This window comes from Scyliorhinus canicula, chromosome 2, assembly GCF_902713615.1.
Source record: "Scyliorhinus canicula chromosome 2, sScyCan1.1, whole genome shotgun sequence".
NCBI lineage: Eukaryota > Metazoa > Chordata > Chondrichthyes > Carcharhiniformes > Scyliorhinidae > Scyliorhinus > Scyliorhinus canicula.
The window spans coordinates 47,318,774-47,341,637 of record NC_052147.1 but is presented as its reverse complement, the minus strand read 5'-3'; the positions used below and the strand labels follow the sequence as shown (position 1 = coordinate 47,341,637).

General features: G+C 45.8%; 1 protein-coding gene across 2 annotated transcripts in view; it reads right to left on the bottom strand.

Annotated features, from left to right (window-relative positions):
• Positions 1-22,266, bottom strand: part of LOC119953290 (exocyst complex component 3-like) — a 60,821-nt gene extending 38,555 nt beyond the window's left edge. Inside the window, exons 1-5 of one of the 2 annotated variants that reach the window (XM_038777392.1) lie at positions 21,993-22,266; positions 20,391-20,827; positions 17,243-17,897; positions 10,380-10,497; positions 4,830-4,949 (exon numbers count right to left, since the gene is read on the bottom strand). In XM_038777392.1, the coding sequence (XP_038633320.1) occupies positions 4,830-4,949; positions 10,380-10,497; positions 17,243-17,897; positions 20,391-20,772 (1,275 nt within the window). In that variant the 5' untranslated portion in view covers positions 20,773-20,827; positions 21,993-22,266. The remainder of the gene's footprint in view (positions 1-4,829; positions 4,950-10,379; positions 10,498-17,242; positions 17,898-20,390; positions 20,828-21,992) is intronic. The other variant, XM_038777402.1, reaches the window with a different exon arrangement.
• Between the last annotated feature and the right edge of the window lie 598 nt (positions 22,267-22,864).

Here is a 22,864-nt window from a genome sequence, read left to right as displayed (position 1 = left end):
TAGTCCATACCAGCTGGAAGCCTGCAGACTCAGAATCGAACGAAAGGCCATTTGTTCCCCTGACCTGGTGGGCCAGTTTCCAAAGCTAAGTATTGGCCTTTTAGTGTTAGAGATAGTCTAGTGAGTAGTATTTTATGCATGAGTAGCGATTGACTGTGTATTTAATAAATGTGTTTTGATTTGAAACTTACTAACTGGTGTATTGAGTTATTGATCAGCACTTGAACTTGAACCTCATGGTGGTATCATAAAGATACCTGGCGACTCTAGAGCAAATTAAGTGTAAAGCACACTTTGCAAATTAGCAACACCCTCTCTTGAATCTGCATTCCCATTCAAGTTCCAGATCCTATCTGAAACCGGAGCTCCGGGGTTGTGAAAGTATTGGTCCCAACAATGTGGATTGGGGATGTTGCAATCAATAGTTTTATTTTGAAAAAAGCCCTCATTTTGCTTCTCCCCTCTGCTGATCTTCACTGTGACCATAGACTCCAGAGATGAGCGGTGAGAGGCAGGCTTCGACAATTGAAGATCCCAGTGAAGATTCAAAAGAGGGAAACCAGCGAGCAGGAAGAGGTGGGGAACACGAGGGTCAGAGGGCAGGATGTGTGGCAAGTGGAAGGTTCAGGAAGCAGAACTGGCAGCAAGCCAAAGGTATTGTATGTAGCACATTACCATATTTCAAAATGTATTTTAAAAAGTTATTTCATTTACCAGTATAGGAATTTATCAATGTAAAGTATTTCAACTTATAAGATAATATTTTTTTCTCTGTTGAGGAAACCTACAGAACCTAACTGCAGCTTTTATATTAGTTTTAATGACTGTGTGGATTTTGCACATTCTCCCCGCGCCTGCGTGGGTTTCCTCCGGGTGTTCCGGTTTCTTCACACAGTCCAAAGATATGCAGATTAGGTGGATTGGCCACATTTAAATTGCCCCTTAGTTTTCAAAGGTTAGGTGGGGTTATGGGAATGGGGCAGGGAAGTGGGCCTGGGTGGGGTGCTCTTTCCGAATGGCCTCTGTCTGCACTGTAGGGATTTTGAGGATTCTGAGAGTCCTATACACATTGTATGAGCTGCAGTCCCTTTTTGTCTTTGCCTAATTTCTGACAATTAATATCATGGTAGTTGAAATCTCCCATAATTATTATTCTATGTTTTTTACTCACTTCCCCGAAGTTGTCTGAATTTTTCTTCCTTCATTGCCCTTCCACTATTAAATGTTCTATAGATCACACCTACTGTGCAATGGATCCTTCATGATCTATTTTCTTAAAAACATTAAAATACTCTTTACCTACATGACTGGTGGTCCACAGTTACTGATCTATTTGCTGAGGGCTCTTTAACCTAAAGCTTAAGAACTATTGGTTCAAATGGACTTGCAGACAAAGATTCCACATGAGAAATTATTAGCATAAACTAATACACATATAATTTAAGGCAAATTATTGACTTGGTTAGGAAATTAGTTAGGTGGGAACAGACAGAAAATAGGGATAACAAGTATGTACCCAAATTGATAGAAGTTATAAGTGATGTCCCACAAAAGCCTGTGCTGTTACATCAACTTGTTACATATTATCTGAGTTATTAATATAGTAACTTTGTGCCACACAAGTACCAAGCAGTGACCATCTCCCAAAGAGAATATCTAACCATTACCCCTTGACATTCAATAGCATTACATCACTGAATCACACACTATCAACATCCTGGGGGTGACCATTGACCAGAAACTGAACTGGGCTAGCTATATAAATACTACTGCTACAGGACCAGGTCAGAGGCTATGCATCCTGTGGTGAGTAATTTATCTTCTGACTTCCCAAAGCCTGTATACTATCTACAAGACACAAGTGAGGAGTGTGAGGAGATACTCTCCACTTCCTGGATGACTGCAGCTCCAACACTCAGTTTAACACTATCCAGGGCAAAACGACCTGCTTAATTGGAACCCCTTGCACAAAGATTCACTCCCTCCACCACTGACGCATAATAGCAGAAGTGTACACCATCTACAAGATGCACTGCAGGAATTCACCAAGGCTCCTTAGGCAGCACCTTCCAAACCCCACGGCCACTACAGAAGAATAAGGGCAGAAGACACATAGCAACACCACCATTTAAAAGTTCCCCTTCAAGTCACTCACCATCCTGACTTGGAAATATATCACCGTTCCTTCACTGTCGCTGGGTCAGATTTTGGGAACTCCCTCCCTAACAGCACTCTGGGTGTACCTAGACCACATGGACTGCAGTGGTTCAAGAAGGCAGCTCACCACCATCTTCTCAAAAGGAAATTAGAGATGGGTACGAAATGCTGGCCTAGCCAGCGATGCCCACATCCGTAAATTAATTTTAAAATACCGCAATGGGGAGACAAATATCTAAAAATGCTGATGACAAAAATATTTGTAGCACAGTAAATAGTATAGACAGGAGTACAAAATTAAAAAGAAATTGATAGATTAAATGAATGGCCAAATCTGAGGCAGAGAGATTTCAATGCAGGTATGCAAATCATCCATTTTAGGACCAAAGAAGAAGGATTGGAGTATCACTTTAAATGGTAAAGCTAGGAACAGTGGAGGCCGAAAAATATCTATGTGCCCCAATGAACAGGTCATCAAACTATAGGGCTTTGACAAAGGGTCATCTGGACTCGAAACGCTAGCTCTTTTCTCCCCTTATGGATCCTGCCAGACACGCTGAGATTTTCCAGCATTTTCTCTTTTAGTTTCAGATTCCAGTATCCGCAATCATTTGCTTTTATCAAAATTTAATTGTCATGTACAAAACAGAATCAATAAGGCTAATGGAATATTAGTCTTCATAGCTAGGGGCTAGAATATGAAAGAGGTGAAAGTGTTGCTGCAGCCAAGCAAAATGCTGGTATACTTTTCTTTCATGAAATGGGTAGCTCTTCCTGAATACCACAAAACTAGATTATTTTATTATGTAACTGTTGTTAACATAATACAGCAAGGACAACCAAGAAAACCTGTAAACTGGTAATTTATTACAAGTGAGTGCTGCACCATACTTGAATACTGTGCATAGTTCTGGGCACCACACGTTATAGAGAATAGGTTGGCAGCCGTATTCAAAAAACTGTTTTGACGTACTCTTTCACGGGACGCAAGTGTTACCAGCTCAACCGTACTTTCATCCCAGAAGGTGACAAGTTGCCTTTTTGAACTGCTGCAGTCTATATCATGTAGGTAAACCTACAGTGCTGTTAGAACGGAGCTCCAGGATTTTGAGCCAATGACAGTGGAGAAAAAACAATATAGTTCCGAGTCAGGATGCTGTGCGGTTTGAAGGGAAACTTGCAGGTGGTGTTCCCATGTATTTGCTGCCCTGGTTCTTCTAGGGGCAGAGGCCATGAGTTTGGGAGGTGCTGTCAAAGGAGCATTGATGAGTTGTTGCAGTGCATCTAAAAGCTGGTACAAATATCAAGGTTTGGCTATGCCAGGATCCCTCAATGCAGCACCTCATAACATCATTAGTCCAATAAAAGAGTTGAATTCCACAGGCGAGATGAGCAATTGCTCTGTACATCAAGGCAGCGACTCAGCGCGACATCAAGGAGCCCAGCAAAAACTGAAGTCATTGGGAACTAGGGAAGTATCACAATGGATTGGAGTCATACCTAGCAAAAAGGAAGATCTCTGCCCCAGTACATCACTGCAGGCATTCCTGAGGGCAGTGAACGAGGACAAACTACCATCTCCGGCTGCTTCATCAATTGCCTTCTATCCACCATACGGTCTGAAGTGGAAATGTTTGTTGATGACGTTCACTGTTCAGTACCATTCGCAACTCCTCAGAAACTGTACCTGCATGCAAGATCTGGAACAACATTCAAACTCGGGGTGATAACTGACACAAAGCATTCATGCCCTACAAATGCAGGGTAGTGATCATCTGCAACAAAAGAGGATCTAACCATCTCTCCTTGATATTGAGCACCACTAACGTCACCAAAGACTGTCCATTATCTACAAGGCATAAATCAGGAACATGATGGAATACTCTCCACTTGCCTGGACTAATGCAGTCCAAAAACACTCAAGAAGCACAACACAATCCGGGAAAATGCAGCCCACTTGATAGCACACCATCTACCATCTTCAACATTCATTCCCTCCACCAATGGCGCACAGTGGTAACAATGTACACCATTAATGGATTGCGTTGCAGTAACCTTGGTTCCTTTGATAGTACCTTTCAAACCAACAGCCTCCACCACTTAGAAGAAGAGGGCTGCTGAAGTATGGAAGCAGCTCCAAATGTCCCTCCAAGCCACACAACATCCTGACTTGGACATTCCTTCGCTGTTGTGGGGACAAATTCCTGGAAGTTCATTGCTAACAGCACTAGGTTAGTGCATATACCACACAAACTGTAATGGTTGAAGTAGGACTTTGAAGGGCAAGGACAATTAGGGATAAACAACAAGCTCACATTGCATGATTGAATAAAGAAAGCTCAGTTGCTCATTTTGAATCTCAGATGGAGATTTTTTTTGTCACTAAGAGATGTAAAGTCATTTGAAGACAAAAGCAAATCACTGCGGATGCTGGAACGTGAAGCAAAAACAGAAAATGCTGGACAATCTCAGCAGGTCTGACAGCATCTGTGGAGAGAGAAGGGAGCCAACGTTTCAAATCTGACGACTCTTTGTCAAAGGTATGAACACAAGATGGAATTACGGTGCCGATCAGCCATAATCCCATTTAATGATGGATCAGACTAGAGGGACTAAATGGCACTCTGCTGTTCCAAGATACTGAAATATACTCAGAACATTGAGATATTCACCTGACTTATATGAATGGCCATATCAGAATGGTAGTAACCCATCATTAATTCTGGTTCTTGCGACTCAAATTTTTTCTTCTCTTCCTCCAAAGCATTTCCCATCCAGGTTGAAATTATTATCTGCAAGTTCAAAAACGGCAGATGTTAACTCACTTAAAAACCTTGATTCTGCAGAGCGATTTTATTGAGTGAAAGACTGCATAGTCAATAATTTCAGATGATTACTTTTAAATTTGAGATTTTTAACTATGTCGTTGAACCTTGTTGTGGTGGGTAGGTAATTAATATATGTGTGACTTTTTCATTCTGTGCTCCAGCCTACATCCATAACGACCACTATCTTCATCTTGGGGAGGAGATTGTGTCGTGACATTGTCACTGGATTAGTAAACCAGAGACCCAGGGTAAGGCTCTGGGGACCCGGGTTTGACTCCCACCGGGGCAGATTGCGAATTTGAATTAAACAAAAAGCTGGAATTAAGAATCCAAATGATGTCCATTGATGATTTGACGTAGGGAGCGTCTTAACCGCCTCATCATGCCCAACCTGGTGTATGTCATGAGATTCACGATGCTGGAGACGTTTCATAATTCAACGGAACGTCGCGATCTGGATCTCGTTCTTACTGGGTGAGATCTGAATAGGCATATTTAAAATATATCCATTGGCTCATTTAAATATTGGTGCGCTGGACCCTACTGGCCACGCCTGGGAGATCTCGCCAGGGCGCCATTTAGTACTGGTATCCACAAACGGCATCTGGGGTTCGGTGGGGGGGGGGGGGGGTTCGGGTCTTTCAGGCCATTAGAGACCCCTAGGTGGTCAGGAACATGGAAGGGTGGCACTGTGGTGCTCCCACTGGCACCTTGGCACTGCCACCCAGGCACTCTGGCAATGCCATGGAGCCAGGTTGGCAGTGCCCAGATACCAGGTTGCTGGGGATTGGGCCTGTGGGTGCCCTCCTATAAGGGGTGGGGTGAGGGGGGTTCAATAGGGTGGGTGGAGGTCTGGAGGCCGTGGTGGGTGTTCGATAGATCGGGGCCGCCTTTAAAAATGGCGCCACGAACTGCGAGCAGTCTTACTGCACTGCCGAGCTGAGCTCCTCAGTTCAGGAAATGATTAAAAGGTGGTATCGACTGGGTGTTCCTCTCAAGGGGCCAAAAAAACGGCAAAATGCCGTTGAATAGCGGGGGTCTTTCTTGGCATTGCAGGCACCGGGAAACACCCTGTTGAACGTGCCTGAAATCGGACATACAATTTATTTTATTGAATCGTGCCCGTAAAGACCCATCAGGTTGGGGGGGGGGGGGGCAATGGCGGTGCAGTAGTTAGCACTGCTGCCTCACGGCTCCAAGGACCTGGTTCAATCCTGGTCTGGGTCACCGTCCGTCTGGAGTTTGCACATTCTCCCTGTGTCTACATGGGTCTCACCCCCACAAACTAAAAATGTGCAGAATAGGTGGATTGGCCACACTAAATTTTTAATAATAAATCTATATTGTCACAAGTAGGCTTACATTAACACTGCAATGATGTTACTGTGAAAATCCCCGAGTCGCCACATTCCGGCGCCTGTTCGGGAAAACAGAGGGAGAATTCAGAATGTCCAATTCACCTAACAAGCATGTCTTTTGGGACTTGTGGGAGGAAACTAGAGCACCCGGAGGAAACCCACGCAGACACGGGGAGAACATGCAGACTCAGCACAGACAGTGACGCAAGCCGGGAATCGAACCTGGGACCCTGGCGCTGAGAAGTCAGTGCAAACCACTGTGCTACCGTGCCCTTAATTGGAAAAATAAATTAATTGTGTAGTCTAAATTTATTTTAAAAACATTTAAAAAAAGACCCATCAGGTTTACTTGATCTTGTCTGGCCCACATAGGACTCTTAACTGCCCTCTGAAATGGCTGACCAAGCTTTAGTTGAAGGGCAATTAGGGATAGGCAATAAATTTTAAAAATATGAGCATATCTTGTTTATTTCATGGGAACATGTCAATACCACAGCTTGGAAATCCTATTACAATGAGAATACAGTCAAAAACTAAGGTTTGTGGCTCACTAACGAAGGCAACTTAAAATTTGGAGTGGTATTCAAAGTAATCCTTGAAGTAAATGTACCAAGTGTACAAAAAGATTTGTAAAAAAATAAAGTAGGATTTTTAGTTGAAGATAGGATGACATATAGATAGATTTCCTCGGAGGCTATGTGCCTAGGCCCATAACATCCGCTCTTCAGGGCGTTGTACCTGAAGGGTACACCATAGATATAAATAGGGATTGCATGGCAATTGCCTGGGAGGTTCAAACTTCCATTTGGCAACTGCCCTTAATTGGGAACCATTTTGCCCAGTCTTTGGGTAGTTCTCACTGTCTAACAGGAATAGTTATCCAGAAAAAATTAAAACCACTTCCAACTCCTGGGTAACTATAATACTGACCATACCCACCCCCTCTCCAGCACATCCCCCCAATCCGACTACGCTAATCGACCAATCCCCCACCGCTCACCCGACATTGACCACCCGACTCCCCATTGACCACTTGATCCCTCCACAAACACCCCCCACTGATCAACTCATCGCCTAACCACCCCAACAGCCCACCCCACTGACTACCCGACTCCCCCCATATCTGCCCCACCCTGCCACACCCTACCCACTTACTTTCTCCCTGACTTCTCAAAGTGGCTGGATCTTTAAACCTTTACAGTAGCTAGTGCTGTAAAAGAAAAAGGTGCGTCTTCCTCACCCTTGGACTCTCCTGCCCTTGGCTTTACTGTTCTCACTCGGCCCGAATCAGAAGGTTTGGCAAGAAGGGGATGCCTGTACTTGAGGGCAATAACAAGGAGCGGAGTGGCGATCCAACTGAAAGAATTGGGCCCTATTCTTACTTTGTTGCTTGCAAACTACCTCCAAGCCATAGGGCTTTCACATCACAACCTGTAGAGGTGTACAATGATTAACAGTAGTTGCTTTCTTAAAGGTATACGCACGTCATATGACAAAAGCTGTCATATATCACTCATATCCCTCAGCAATGAGACATAACTATTTATCATAGAATTGTTTATCACTCCTAAAACAAGAATAACTGTGCAGACATAAGAGCATTTGTTGCCTTTTCTGTGTATTTATTTAAATAACTTGACTGAACTGCAGAAGATAATCATCATAGTGCTATTATTGCGGTTAATTGATTTCTCCAACAGTGCCACCATCTGTGGCACATTCTGAAATTTAATATTCTACAAGCAATCTACTTTTAAATACAAATCCCCTGAGATTTGAACAAGTGCCATCTGCAAAGCGCCTCCTCATCTTATGACTCCCAGCACTAAAGGAACTCATATGCTATACGACACCTCATTTTCCTCACCTTACTTCCTGTACTACCTGGGTTTCTCCTGGATAAGAGCTTGAGCAAATAACAGCATTTACACAAATATGCAAAAGGTGGAATGTGCAGCTCTGAAGCAGAGGAAACAAATTCCTCTTTCGACACATCTACAAATGAAGGAAATATGGGCAGCACCATAACCATAGAACATTCAGTGCATTTCCCTTAAGCAATTCAAACAATTCCTCCAACTCCTCCAGTGCTGCAAATTTGCCCCCGATAAACAAGTGCCTGAAGTACTCAATCCTTGCCTGCCGCAGCCCCTGGAACCTCACACTCAGGTCGGCCGGCACAAAGCTATGTTTATCGCAAATAGGCATCCAGAACCCCAACCCCAACTTTACTACAACACTCGAACCCCAAATGCTGTGTACACTGTCCCCACACCCTCAGAGCTGACACCACCGCTAGATTGACGGAATACCTGGGCGGCGGGAACGGCAGAGGCGCCAACAACAAAGCCCTCAAGCTCGGTCCCCTACACATTGCCTCCATCAGCCCCCAAACCAACCGCTCTTCCATGGCCCATTTCCTTACCATCGCAATGTTTGCAGCCCATTAATAATTCAACAATGCCAGCAGCACCCTCTCCCTCGCCTCCCCCCCCCCCCCCCCCCCAACCACACCACCCACCCGCCCCCCGCCGTCACCTTTGGTTGCAGAAAAGCTGTCTGTGGGCAGCACGGTAGCACAGTGGTTAGCACTATGGCTTCACGGCTCCAGGGCCCCAAGTTCGATTCCTGACTTGGGTCACTGCCTACCTGGAGTCTTGGGTCACTGTGTACTGTAGCCATCTAAGATGGCCACTGGTAACACAAAATGGAAGACTGCAAAGAATGCAGGGAAAAACGGACATAGTAAAGAGCAAACAGCTTGCAGAAGCTTTCAGCATTGAGACACTTGCAAAAACCGGTTTCCCGACAGCTGCAGAGATCAGGCAGCGCTGTAAATGGGAAAACAGTTTACATATTAATGAGGTGATACCGGGACAGTCCCGGGCACAATAGATACACTCAAGTATCAATCGATACTTTCAATAGCGAAGCAGACACGATGGAGCCAGCGAAGCCAGGACAATGAGTCCTAAGAACCGCCCCAGCCATCAAGGAACAGCCCTAGGATAGGGGGGTTCAAATCATATTGATTGGGAAAAGGCCCAAATCGATCCCCAGCAGGTGAGGAAGCCCGCCCCAAGGGGCATGGACCCCCTGGGACCTATAAAAGAGAGGTTCCGCACATGGTTCAGTCTCCTGTCTCCGGCCTCCGACTCCAGCCTCCAGACCCCTGTCTTTTACACCAGCCGTCGAGCAGCAGCCATCGATAAGTAAGTGCCAAACGACGATCGCTACTTGACCCAGGCATTACTTATACCCTTGCCGACCAATAGTGACTCGAAGTTGCAGACCAGAACGGAACGAAGGCCTTGTTCCCTGACCTTGCCTGTTCCTTCTTAGATAAGTATTAGTCGTTTAATGGTAGAAGTAAGTTAGTCTTTAGCGTGTGCATGAGTGTTATTATAATTGTTTTATAATAAACTCTAATTGTTTTGGACTTACTAATCGGTGTATAGCTTTATTGCTTTGAACTTGACCTTGATACTTGTGACGGTGTCTTTTATGGCACCTGGCGACTCCAGAGCATAGAAAGAGAAACAGAGCCAAGTGAGTGTTAAGCACACTTACTCAGAACGAGCAACAGTACGTGTAGTCTGCAGATTCTCCCCGTGACTGTGAGTTTCCTCCGGGTGCTCCGGTTTCCTCTCACAAGTCCTGAAAGACGTGCTATTAGATCATTTGGACATTCTGTATTTTTCCTCTGTGTAACTGAACAGGTGCCAGAATGTGGCAACTAGGGGCTTTTCACAGAAACTTCATTGCAGTCAGTCTACTTGTGACAATAAAGATTATTCTTATTATTATTAAAAGGAATTTGTCTTATGTCTTTTGCATGAGTGATCAGGTCTGGAAATAAAAACACTACAAAAAAAAAAACTTATGCAAAGGAGCGTGACCAAAAAGAGGAAGACATTATGTACAATACACAAGGGACTCAAATTGAAAAGGTATTGCACTTGTGTCAATGATTACAGAATGTAGTTCACCTTCATTAAAATCAGTTGAATAGTTCTATTCATCACTTAATTCATACCTTCAATTCTTTAGCATATTTGTCCATGACATTTTCTATAACCTTTTGGTCCAACAAAGGACTGAGTTCTTCTACGTTCACTTCTGGTGAAAGATCGGGATGACTCATAATATCGCCACTGCAACAAAATGGAACATTTCAGGACCCTGAACTACTTAGATCTTTTTGAGAACAAGAGCTTAACTAATGAAGGTAAGAATTTCAAGATAAAGGTAAAACAAATACAGAAAGTGCTGGAAATGCACAGTAGGTCTAAGAGCACATGTGGAGAGAATGGAGAGAAGAATAGGACTTTTCCTTAGAACTGAGGGATGTAGCTGTAGTGTTCCATTGAAACTCAAACAAGCTGAAGGAATAGCACTTAATCTTCTGATTAAGCACCTTACAGTCTGGACTCTGAACTCTTCCCATTTTGTTTCTGTTTTTTTGCCCTGTGTGGTCTGAATTATGTTTTTGTGTTTTTGCTTTTGGACAGAGCTGATTATTATTTTGTCCTTCATGCTCACTCGAGATCAATGCTGTGTTTCTTTACTACAATGTATCACACTTTTGTTTATTGTACCATGACATGGTTGTCATTTTATCTTTCCCATCCTCTATACTGTCCCACTCTTTCGCTTTTGTACTTCCTCACCCTTCCCTCTTTCAATACCACATATTACATTTTGACTTTTTCTCGTTCTGAAGAACAATTTCAGGATGTCAATTGACATTTGAATTTTTTTTTGTAGGGAATTCAGTCTTTTGTGGGCGATACAAGGTTTGTTTCCATGCATGAGCAGGAGTATTAAGACGACAAGTCATCCTCAGCTGTGCTAACTCCCTTGTTGTTGGTTACAGAATACAATTGATCATGATCTTGAAGCAGGCTCTCCATCCAGTTTCCGAGCCAAAGCACAATGGGGTTGGAGTGGAAAGTACAGGGTAAAATTAGGATTTTATAAAGTACCATAACTAAAATAATAAATTAAGTTTTGTTGATAGAAGCAGAAATATATTTTGATTAACCTCCGCTAGCCAGGTATAACTAAAATACATGCTTATATAACTGGAAAAATATTGATAGCAAAATTAACCTGATGACATAACTGATGATCGTGAAGTCAATGAAAAGGAAATTAATCGACAGGAAAAAAATCTTTTTGAGAAGAGGCAAAAAACATTTGGTGGGATTCACCGTTTCAAAAACTAAGTGTTGACGCCTGGACTGAATTGGTGGTGTTCTATGACAGGAAATCTGGCGTTGTTTCCAGAGCCCGTTACTGGGCTAGCACCGGCACCACGTGAAACACGATCAATTCTAATGAAAAACGGTGTCCGATTCAGAGTCGGGATTGCCACTCGAGAGGCTGACAAGCTGCAGCCGCACATGAGCATTCCACTCCCAACACACACTCATCCCAGCCAACATAGCAGCAAGACAGCGGCACCCCATTACACCGATGCAAAACTGGAAATACTGCTGGAAACAGTGGAAGAGAGGCGGGCCACCCTGGAGTGGGAAGGAATTGCCACCTGCCGCCGTGCACAGAGCCTGGGTGCAGATCCGCAGTGCCATAAGAAACTTCACAACCTACTCAGGACAGCCAGAGTGAGTAGGCTGCATTGTGCCCCTGACCCACACAACCGCAAGCCCCCCCCCCCCCCCCCCACTCCCTCACTCACCTGGAGAGCGACCGAACCTCCAACCTGCACCACATGCCAGCACCCATATCAGATGCTATGGCCGAGTACATTGGCCACGAAGACCATCAGCTAACCATCCCCTGTCCTGCATGCATCCCGCTGCCTAAAACTGTGCTTTCTCTGTCTCCCCCTGGTTGGGCACATTAGTGAAGAGGCTCCTGGGGCACTATCTGGTGCACACCACACAGATGTAACACTACATCAGGTTGAGATATGAACCCCCCCAAGGGGCCAGATGGTCGGAGGGCGGCCCGACTCCAGGGACTAACTGCCGTCTGGATGGGTTTCGGACCTCTGGAAAGAGCGGTCCTATCTATAGTGGAGATGTAGTCTTAAAGCCAGGGACTACGTGAGGGGGTGTCAGCAGCCATCCAGTGTCTGCAGGTGCTTGGAGAAGTCCAACCACGTGCAGCAGCAGGAGGTGGCGCCGACCATGTGTGCCACCCAGGCCAACACTGCACGGGTGGCGATCACGGTGTAGGCCCAGGGGGTGAAGGTTTTGGCCATGGGCCAGGATGTCCAAGGCCTGGGACACTCTGTACGGGCAGTGACCGAGGCCCAGAACAGGGCTGTCCTATGAGGGCAGCACGGTGGCACAGTGGTTAGCACTGCTGCCTCACAGCACCAGGTACCCGGGTTCAATTCCGGCCTTGGGTAGCTGTTTGTGTAGAGTTTGCCTTTCTCCACTTGTGTTTGCATGGGTTTCCTGGTGTTCCGGTTTCCTCCCAAGTCCCGAAAGATGTGCTGTTAGGTAATTTGGACATTCTGAACCCCCCCCCATGTACCCGAACAAGCGCCGGAATGTGGCGACTAGGGGCTTTTCACAATAGCTTCATTGCAGTGTTAATGTAAGCCTCACGACTTATTATTATTAAAAGGTTAGGTGGGGTTACTGGGTTAGGGTGGAGGTGTGGGCTTAAGTAGGGTGCTCTTTCCAAGGGCCGGTGCAGATTCGATGAGCAAAATGGCCTCCTTCTGCATTGTAATTCTATGATGCTATCACAGGCCGCCATGCACCAGGGTCACCTAGGCATCTCAGCGGTGTGTTCTAGAGTGTGGCCCAGTCATAGCAGGCCATGGATGAGGATGTCAGCAACATTGCCTGGGCACTGGCTAATGTGGCACAGACCAAGACCATGGGGCAGCACGGTGGCACAGTAGCTAGCACAGTTACTTCACAGCTATAGGGTCCCAGGTTCGATTCCCGGCTTGGGTCACTCCGCGCAGAGTCTCCACGTCCTCCTCGTGTCTGAGTGGGTTTCCTTCGGGTGCTCCGCTTTCCTCCCACAGTCCAAAGATGTGCAGGTTAGGTGGATTGTCCATGCTAAATTGCCCTCAGTGTCCAAAAAGGTTAGGTGGGGTTATTGGATTACAGGGATAGGATGGAGGCATGTACTTTCAAGGGCTGGTGCAGACTCGGATGGGCCAAATGGTACTGTAAATTCTATGAATCTATGAAGAGAGTGATGGCATAGTGTGACGTGGCACAGCCCCAGGGGCAGGTGGTCCACTCCAGGTGCTCCATGGCTGAGAGTGTGAAGACCCTGGTCAGGATGGGTGCGGCCTACAGGACTGGCAGCGACAGGTGCCGGGGGGGCCAAGGGCTGGTCTGCTCGCACCTCAGTCCCAGGGGAGTAGCTTAACACATGTGCACAACTTTACAACCTGCCTCAGTGCTCTGTCAGGAGGGCGAGAGGGATGGGCTAGTTGGGGCTGGCTGCAGAAGGGGCATGGGCCAGGGACCCGAGTTCAGCCAGTGCTCAATGCTCTGTTGTCACACCCCATCCCTCTTCACCCCCCCCACCATCTCTGCCCCCCCCCCCCCCCCCCCATCTCTGCCACTCCAAGGGTTCGATGGGACCGTGTGATGGAATGGCCAGTTCACATGCAAGGATCAGCGGGTGGACTGTAGAAAGTGCTACCGTGGGCAGGAGTCAGACGTCGTCAATGGTGCGGAGCACCAGAGCTCATCACAGAGCAGGTCTTCATTATCCTCCATCCCATGGACCAGACCCACTGTTACTGCCAACCAGGGCCTGCACCCCTTAATTAGGCAGGCAGAAATCATGGAGGGGGTTGCAAGGGAGGGTGTTCATGGGAGGGGTTGGCCGGCCGGGATGTCCGTGCTCCTGGCCAAGCCCCCTAGTTGGTGAACCTGGAAGTGATTAGAGCGCCACATGCGCATTGGCCCAGGCGCACACATTGAGCGGCCTTCTGTGCCTGCCCATGTCTCATGTCCTGCCCATCTTCACCCTCCTCCCCAGCCTCCTTGTTGGACAAGGCCTGATGTACAACCCCTCCTCCAGCCTCCTTGTCGGACAAGGCCTGGCGTACAACCCCTCCTCCAGCCTCCTTGTCGGACAAGGCCTGGCGTACAACCCCTCCTCCAGCCTCCTTGTCGGACAAGGCCTGGCGTACAACCCCTCCTCCAGCACATCGCCCCTCTGCTGCACGATGTGTGGAAAACTCTCCTAGTGCTATAGTGAAGACCCTTCCAGAGTGGGCCAGGCACCTGAACCGTATCTTCCGGATGCTGAAACAACGCTCGATCACTCCCAATGGTCATGGCATTGGCATTGTTGTAGCTGGTCTCTGGTCTGTCTATGGCATCCAGATAGGCGTCATCTGCCACAGAGTATAACCCGTCGCCCAGGAGCCAACCCCCCAGCTGGGGGTACACCTCGAACAGATTAGGAACCGTCAGGTGTGCCAGGATGAAGGCGTCGTGCACACTGCCCGGGTATCGAATGCAGACATGCATGGTGCGCATGTTCATCGAGTGGAATCCCTTTCGGTTTGTGAAGACTGGCCTGCCACAGGCCGGTGCTCATAGGGCGACATGCATCCCTATCATCCCCTGAACCTGGGGCATCTCGGCGATAGCAGTGAATCCAGCTGCCCGGGCATCCAGGTGGGCTCGGTCCACATTGAATTTGATGTATTGAAGCCCCTGGGCATGTTGGGCCTCTGTGATGGAGCGGATGCACCTGTACACCGAGGTCTGAGAGATCCTTGATAGGTCCCCACTCAGCGCCTGGAAAAACCCAAGGCGTCAAACCTCAGGGCGACCGTCACCTTAACGGCTACTGGGAGCGGGTGTCCTCACCCATACCCCGGGGTGCCAGTTGCACTATCCCCCCGCTCAGCCGGAGTCTTCGATGGCATGCCCGGTCCGGCAGTTCCTCGAATAACACGCGCTGCATGTACACCCGAGATCTCATGCGACCCCTCCTTCTCACCTCCTCCTCCTCGGCAGATTGGCAGCCAGCTCTTCATCCTTACTGGCTGCCTCCTGTCCCTCATGGACAGACTCTGCTGTTGCAGGGTCCCCTTTGAGCAGCTCCAGCTCGTACAGCCTCAGTGCATCCCCCAGAGCTGCGGCAACAAGGACAAAGGTCACCATTCCTGGTTGAATTTCGAAAGTCCATCGTCTGCAGGGGGTCTTAGGATGGTGCGTATCCCCGTTCCCAACCAGGTGCAACAGGCTATACGGTGGCCCCAGTCTGCATTGCAGACCCTGTCCCCGTACGCCCCCCACCCCCCTCCTCCCACATCCCGACACCCAGCTGTTACCATGCCAGCTGTACACTCCATTCACACCCTCGTGCAGGGGTTACTGTGCTATTGGGTATGCCGTGTGTTGCACTGCTGGCGGGTGGCGGCTGTTTGGGGGGGCCCCTTTTGGCCGGTGACACTCTGCACAACCACGGGCCACAGTGGGCGATCAGTGGGGTATGCAGCAAGGTGGCTGCCTTGCAGGCTATGACATTGGCAGTCTGCGCCGGCACACCCTGATCCCGTGGAGATAATTCCCCCCAACCATACCCCCCGAGGACTGGCAGAAGGCCCCCCTTGGAAGTGTCTCTGCATGCCCTACCTCCTCTTGTCTCCCTCCCTCAATGGCCATGGCATCTGACTCCTGATTTTTGAAAGCAAAGTGGATAGCAGAGTTGCTTGACAGCGCCAGGGTCCCAGGTTTGATTCCTGGCTTGGGTCACTCTGTGTTCGGAGTCTGCACATTCTCCCCGTGTCTGCGTGGGTTTATTCCAGGTGCTACGGTTTCCTCCCACAAGTCCCGAAAGACATGCTTGTGAGGTGAATTGGACATTCTGAATTCTCCCTCTGTGTACCCGAACGGGTGCCGGAATGTGGCGACTAGGGGCTCTTCACAGTAACTTTATGGCAGTGTTAATGTAAGCCTACTTGTGGCAATAAAGATTATTATTATAAAACACGCCGCCGGTAATTCCGCCTGGCGGAGGCGGAGCATCAGGCTCGTTCAGGCTCACGAATGATATGCCGTTTATTGTACGATCTGAGCAGAAGGCATTGACGCCCCTGTCGATACACCGGAGCATGGCATTCTTGTGGGTGCTGGCGATTTTGTTCATGACCAATTCTCCGCCCAATATCGGAGAATTCACCCACTGTTTTTGTAAGTGATAAAACTAATTTAAAAAAAATCAACATCAGATTTTCAAGCATATTTGCCGAGCCGACATGTACGCAAATGTAACTTTTTATGGCAGCAAGACCAATGATATAGATGTACTTCTGCAAATTCAATGCTGTCCTCCAGTGGTTACCATATAATTGTTCTGACGAAAGGCTGATGTTAATGTTGCTTCTCCCTCCACAGATCTGTCTGACCTGTTGAGTATTTCTGACAGTTTCTGCTTTCATTTCAGATTTCCAGTACCCACATTGTTTTTACTTTATGATAATTGTAGCAGCTTTGACATGGCTAACATATGATTTCATGAATAAGTAATACTTTCATAGAATTTACAGTGCAGAAGGAAGCTATTCGACCCATCGAGTCTGCACCGGCCCTTCGAAAGAGCATCCCACGCCGCCACACTATCCCCGTAACCGAATGACCACACCTAACCTTTTTGGACACTAAGGCCAATTTAGCATGGCCAATCCACCTAATCTGCACATTTTTGGACTGTGGGAGAAAACCGGAGCACCCGGAAACCCACGCACACATGGGGAGAACGTGCAGATTCCGAAGAGACAGTGACCCAAGCCGGGAATCGAACCTGGGACCCTGGAGCTGCAAAGCAACTGTGCTAACCGCTGTGCTACCTTGGTGCCCATTTAAGCATCAAATGATCGTTTCTCCTTATATCATTTAATAAAGCAATACAAAACAAAATATTTAAATAATATACCTTTTGTAGGTGTGAATAATCCAATTCAGAAATGAATAAAGCTCGTTCATTTCAAGGTGCTTCTGTTGGATGCATTCCAGATGAGATGACACAGTTTCATGATAATATTTTATATACACGTTAAAAATATTGTATTTTTCTGGGTAGCAGCTTTGTACCAAATCTTTCACAATTTTCAAGTCTTCCAAAATAGTTTTTTGAAGATTAACCAAGTGTAATGCGAGCCATGATTTCTGCTGGGCTTTTGTCGGTAAAACCACTTTGGCTATCCTTTCCTCCACACTTTTTCTAACTGTTTCTCTCCATAAATCTTGCCACTTCCGAGGTCTCCTGAAACACTTCACGCCAGGGTGATCCATCCTTTCTTGCCATTTTTTATCTGCTGCTTCTTCCAGTTCAACAACTTGCACCGCCATATACAGGATGCTACTGTTGCTTTTCGTTATGCTGAATGAATTAGTGATGATGGACATAATTTGTTTCACAAGCTCATCACAGAGCAAGTTGAAATCTCGAACTTTTTTTGTGTATTCTTGGTGCGCCACTTCACCTTTTTCAGGCTCTGCCTCATTGAGCAACTCTTCTTCCAATTTATTTATATTTTCATTTGCCTCCAATAACGAGTTTTTGGAGATTAGCAGGTTTATTTCCATTGCTGCAAAACATGTAAACAGAATAAGCAGTTCGAAAGCATTTAATTTCATATATTACTTGTCTTTGTCTAACTTTCATTTTTTTTTGAGTTTCAGGGATATATTGTATTCAGAATAAGAACACATTTAATTTTTTTTATCCCATCCTTAAAGTTACAAAATCAATGCTCAGAGTGGACAGGACAAAACCTTAATCCATCTTGCTCCAAAAACCAATTCAAATTCAAAACTGAAGCCAATTCATGGTCCTCACAAGAGAGACATCCAAGATCCAAGCTGACAACAAAAGGCATTGCACCTCACTTTGGGCTTGATCTTAACCGATAAGCCATATTGTTTGCAGAATGAGCGACAGGAATGAAGGCCATAAAACATTTCAAATGATGATATTTCTACTGAATTAGAGACTATTTTCAATATCAAATATGCTTAATAAAAATACATCGGAGTCACAAGTGAGTTCTTTGTTGATGGAAATAGCAGGTTCCCTCAATGGCTTGATAGAGCTGGTTTAGCTCAGTGGGCTAGACAGCTGGTTTGTGATGCAGAACAAGGCCAGCAGCGCGGGTTCAATTCCCGTTCCAGCTTACCTGAACAAGCGACTGAACTGTGGCGACTAGGGGTGTTTCACAGTAACTTCATACCGGTGACAATAAAAGGTTATTATTATTATTATTATTATTTGTAAATGTCTGGTGTGGCATTAAGTCTTAAATACGAGCAAGATTCAATTTTCAATGAAATGGTCATATGCGAGTGATCCTGTTGTTTTGAAATTATATCAAACTTCAGAGACCTTGAACATCTACGAAGAAGGGTTAAATTACCCAAGTTTCTTGCATTTATTACGTTGACCTTGAAGAGGTAGAAATAATTTTATATTTACTCAAGTGTGATAAGTGTTCATTCATATGCTCCTCAGAGGCACCTACGCCATACAGAGATGATTCAACTGAATATTGAAGGACACGGTCAAAAGAGTCAATTACAAAAGAAGAAGAATTTGTGCCCAAGTATGGTACTTTGGTCAGAACACATTTTTAGATGTCTCTGTTTCTTTGGCAACCAGAAATACAGGAACACTTCAGTGTTTCAGACACTGTAAAGAAAAGCCACAAGACTGATCCATGGGGATGGAAATTGCTTCGTATCCAGTGGCACACTAACAATGCATGCCCCAACTGCATGACTGAGGGCAGTCCAGGATTATTTTTGATATTTTTATTTTTTTTGCACATTTTAATCAGGAAGACTATGGAGTCAGGTGCACTCCTCCCCGTCTCCACAGGAATGCTTCTTTGGTTTGAGGGTGGCAGTCATTTTGAAACTTCAAATATTACGGATAGCTATGGAGTTCAAGTTAATCGTAGAGGTGAAAGATTATTTAAAATGTCAAATGTAAGTAATGTGACGGCAGTTTTGATACAAATCAAATGCAACACTTCAGTGTATGGGAGATTCTGAAATTGGCCGTTATAGCTAAAGGAATGGAGTTTAAAAGTAGGGATGTGTTGCTGCAACTGTACAAAGCATTGGTGAGACCACACCTGGAGTCCTGTGTGCAGTTTTGGTTCCCATATTTGAGGAAAGATGGAGTTGCATTACACACAGTTCAGAGGAGGTTCACTAGATTGATTTACATAGATTACATAGAATTTACAGTGCAGAAGGAGGCCATTCGGCCCATCAAGTCTGCACCGGCTCTTGGAAAGAGCACCCTACCCCCTATCGAGGGTCAACACCTCCACCCTATCCCCATTACCCAGTAACCCCACCCAACACTAAGGGCAATTTTGGACACTAAGGGCAATTTATCATAGCCAATCCACCTAACCCGCACATCTTTGGACTGTGGGAGGAAACCGGAGCACCCGGAGGAAACCCACGCACACACGGGGAGGATGTGCAGACTCCGCACAGACAGTGACCCAAGCCGGAATCGAACCTGGGACCCTGGAGCTGTGAAGCGATTGTGCTATCCACAAGGCTACCGTGCTGCCCCATTTGAAAGATGAGGGGTTGTCATATGAAGAGAGATTGAGCAGTTTAGGCCTCTACTCTCTTGAGTTTAGAAGAACGAGAGGAGATCCAATTGAGGTTGACAAAGTAGACGTAGAGCAGATGCTTATTCTTGTAGGGCAATTTAGAACGAGAGGTCATTAGTTTTAGGAGGTAGCAGATTTAAAACAGAGATGAAGGAGAAATTACTTCTCTCAAAGGGTCGTGAATCTGTGGAATTCACTACCCCAGAGTGCGGTGGATGCCGGGACGTGGAGTAAATTTGAGGAGATGGATAGATTTTAAAATCAGAAATGGGTTGAAGGGTCATGGAGAACGGGCAGGAGAGTGGAGTAGAGATGGAGATGATATCAGCAATGATCATACTGAATGGGGGAGTGGGCTCGAGGGGCTGAATTGCCTAATCCTGCTCCTAGTTCTTATGTTAATTTCAAATGCAAATCCATACTGTATTCTTTAACAATTCTGTCTCTTACCTGACAGTGGCAGCTTTGTGTTCTCAACTGTGCCTTTAGCATCTTGACTTTCTGTTGCATTGCACTCTCCTTCCTGCTCTTTCAAGCTGTTTACTGTATTTCCCACTGGCACACTCACAGTCTTATTTTTGTCCGAAGCGGAAGGAGATGACAAACTAAACCTTTTGCTGAGTCGCCTAATTAGTCCAAGTTGTTCTCTTGGGTTTGAATCAAGCACATCAACTTCCGTGTAACCAGATTCTTGTGATATTTTCTTACTATTTCTGCGGAAGCTTTGTTTCTGTTTGGTCATCCCAGTTTCAACATCTGAAGTTTTACAGGCAGCCTGCTTTCCATCAGGCGAATCTTGGTCACCATGTGAATCATCATTAGAATTCAACATCTTTCGGTGTTTTTCTGTTGTGCTTCTGAATGCAGGCAATAGTTCAGTTTCTCTTCTGCGCTTAAGAGAATAAAATGTGATACTCACAAAAAAATACATCTAGTTGAATATTCAACTATTTACCAGCCACACCAGAACTTTAAATGGCAAGACTGTTCACTTGAACAAGCCTTCACAATGCAAAATAAATGGCAAAAGGTCTATCAAGGATAAAACATTTACTTCCAAATTACTGGAATTGTAATTCACTGCCACTGATTTGTCTGGAAAATAGCAGAGTAACTACATCAAGAAAATGGTACATTCAACCATTGCTATATTGCCAATTAAATTCCACATATTTAACTCATAGGGGCTTTTCACAGCAACTTCATTTGAAGCCGACTTGTGACAATAAGCTATTTTCATTTCATTTCCAATTTATTTGTCCAAGTCATTCATGAAGGCCCTGCCTTCACAACCTTGCCCCTCAGATTAAATCGCCACCAGTCAGCTCTCCCCCCTCAAAGGGGAAAGCAGCCTATGCTCATCCGGGACGATGGCAACTTTACCTTGATTTGTTCGAATCAAGGCACCAGCATTTGAAACAGAACTATTTGCAATGACTCTGACCAAACTTCACACTGAATAAATTGAATCAACAGGTTTAAAGCAAAAATTAGAGACAATCTGAAGACAAATCATTTTGCACCAATATTCACCTTCACCTTCTCAAGGGTCATGATGTGGAGATGCGGCGTTGGACTGGGGTGAGCACAGTAAGAAGTCTTACAACACCAGGTTAAAGTCCAACAGGTTTGATTCAAACACAAGCTTCACCTGAGGATTCACGCTCCGAAAGCTTGTGTTTGAATCAAACCTGTTGGACTTTAACCTGGTGTTGTAAGACTTCTTACTGTTCTTAAGGGTAATTAGGGGACGGTCAACGTATGTTGGCCCAGGCAGCCACACCCACAACCCCCCAGATAGTTTATTTGGAACAACAGTTGAAAAATATACCGAGGGTCAATTCACTTGTCAAAATTGCAAACAAATAGTTTTAGATATATCAATTTAAAAAAAAAGAAACATCAACGGGGAACAAAATCGGGCGAGGTTGAACACTTTTTGTTTACTTGTTTGACGGCAAAATAAGGAACTAAAATACAAAGGTAAATAAAATGAGATCATTTGGCTTGGAGAGTGACGAGTTAATCTGCCCCACTCCACCCCACACTTACTAACTTCCTTGGTGTCGGGCCAAGGTCGACATCATTTCGGACACCTGCCTCAGACTATCACCTGGCGCCCAGCTCGGCCTTGGCGGGTTCTGGTTAGAGTCCAGGTGTTGATTCAGACCAGGGGCAGCTCCGGACGGATGCGATTTGTGAGTTGAACGCACGAAAAGACGTCTTTGTGACTAACCGCTGGCGCCTTTTTACAAGCAACAAGATAGAAAACAACCCCCCTCAAAGACCTTTCGCTTTCACTTTAGCCTCGATATGGTAGGTTCAAAGAACAGGTAATTCTCGAGCTGGGCACCGCCCAAATATTGACAGACTGTGATTGGCTTTCATCTCGCCGTCAAAACATAAAGTAGCCCTTTAAATTGACACACCAGTTTGTTACATCGCCTGTGCAAGTATAAGTTATTATGGTATAGCAGGAAGTCATTCGACGCGGAAAGCTGTATAAACTAAATCTGAAACGGATGAATTATCAACGACGAGCTTAAATATGTGATTTTTCGAGACTAGTATAATACGATTATTCAAGTTTGGAAGCGGCCTCCTTAACCTATACCGCCGAACTTCAACTCCGGACCTAAACAGGTAATTTCCTGAGAACATACAAGACCACAGGCAAATTCCCGAGAATATACAAGAGAACGATATTCAATGTTTTCACTTGTGTCATACTTGTGTATTTCCATTCAATTTAGTGCAACAAAATTGTCCACCAGTCATAGCGTGATGTTTTATTGAATCATAGAATTTACAATGTAGAAAAAGGCCAGTCGTCCCTTCGAGTCTGCAACGGCCCTTGGAAGGAGCACCCTATCTAAGCACACACCTTCACCCTATCACCACAACCCACTAACCCCACCTAACCC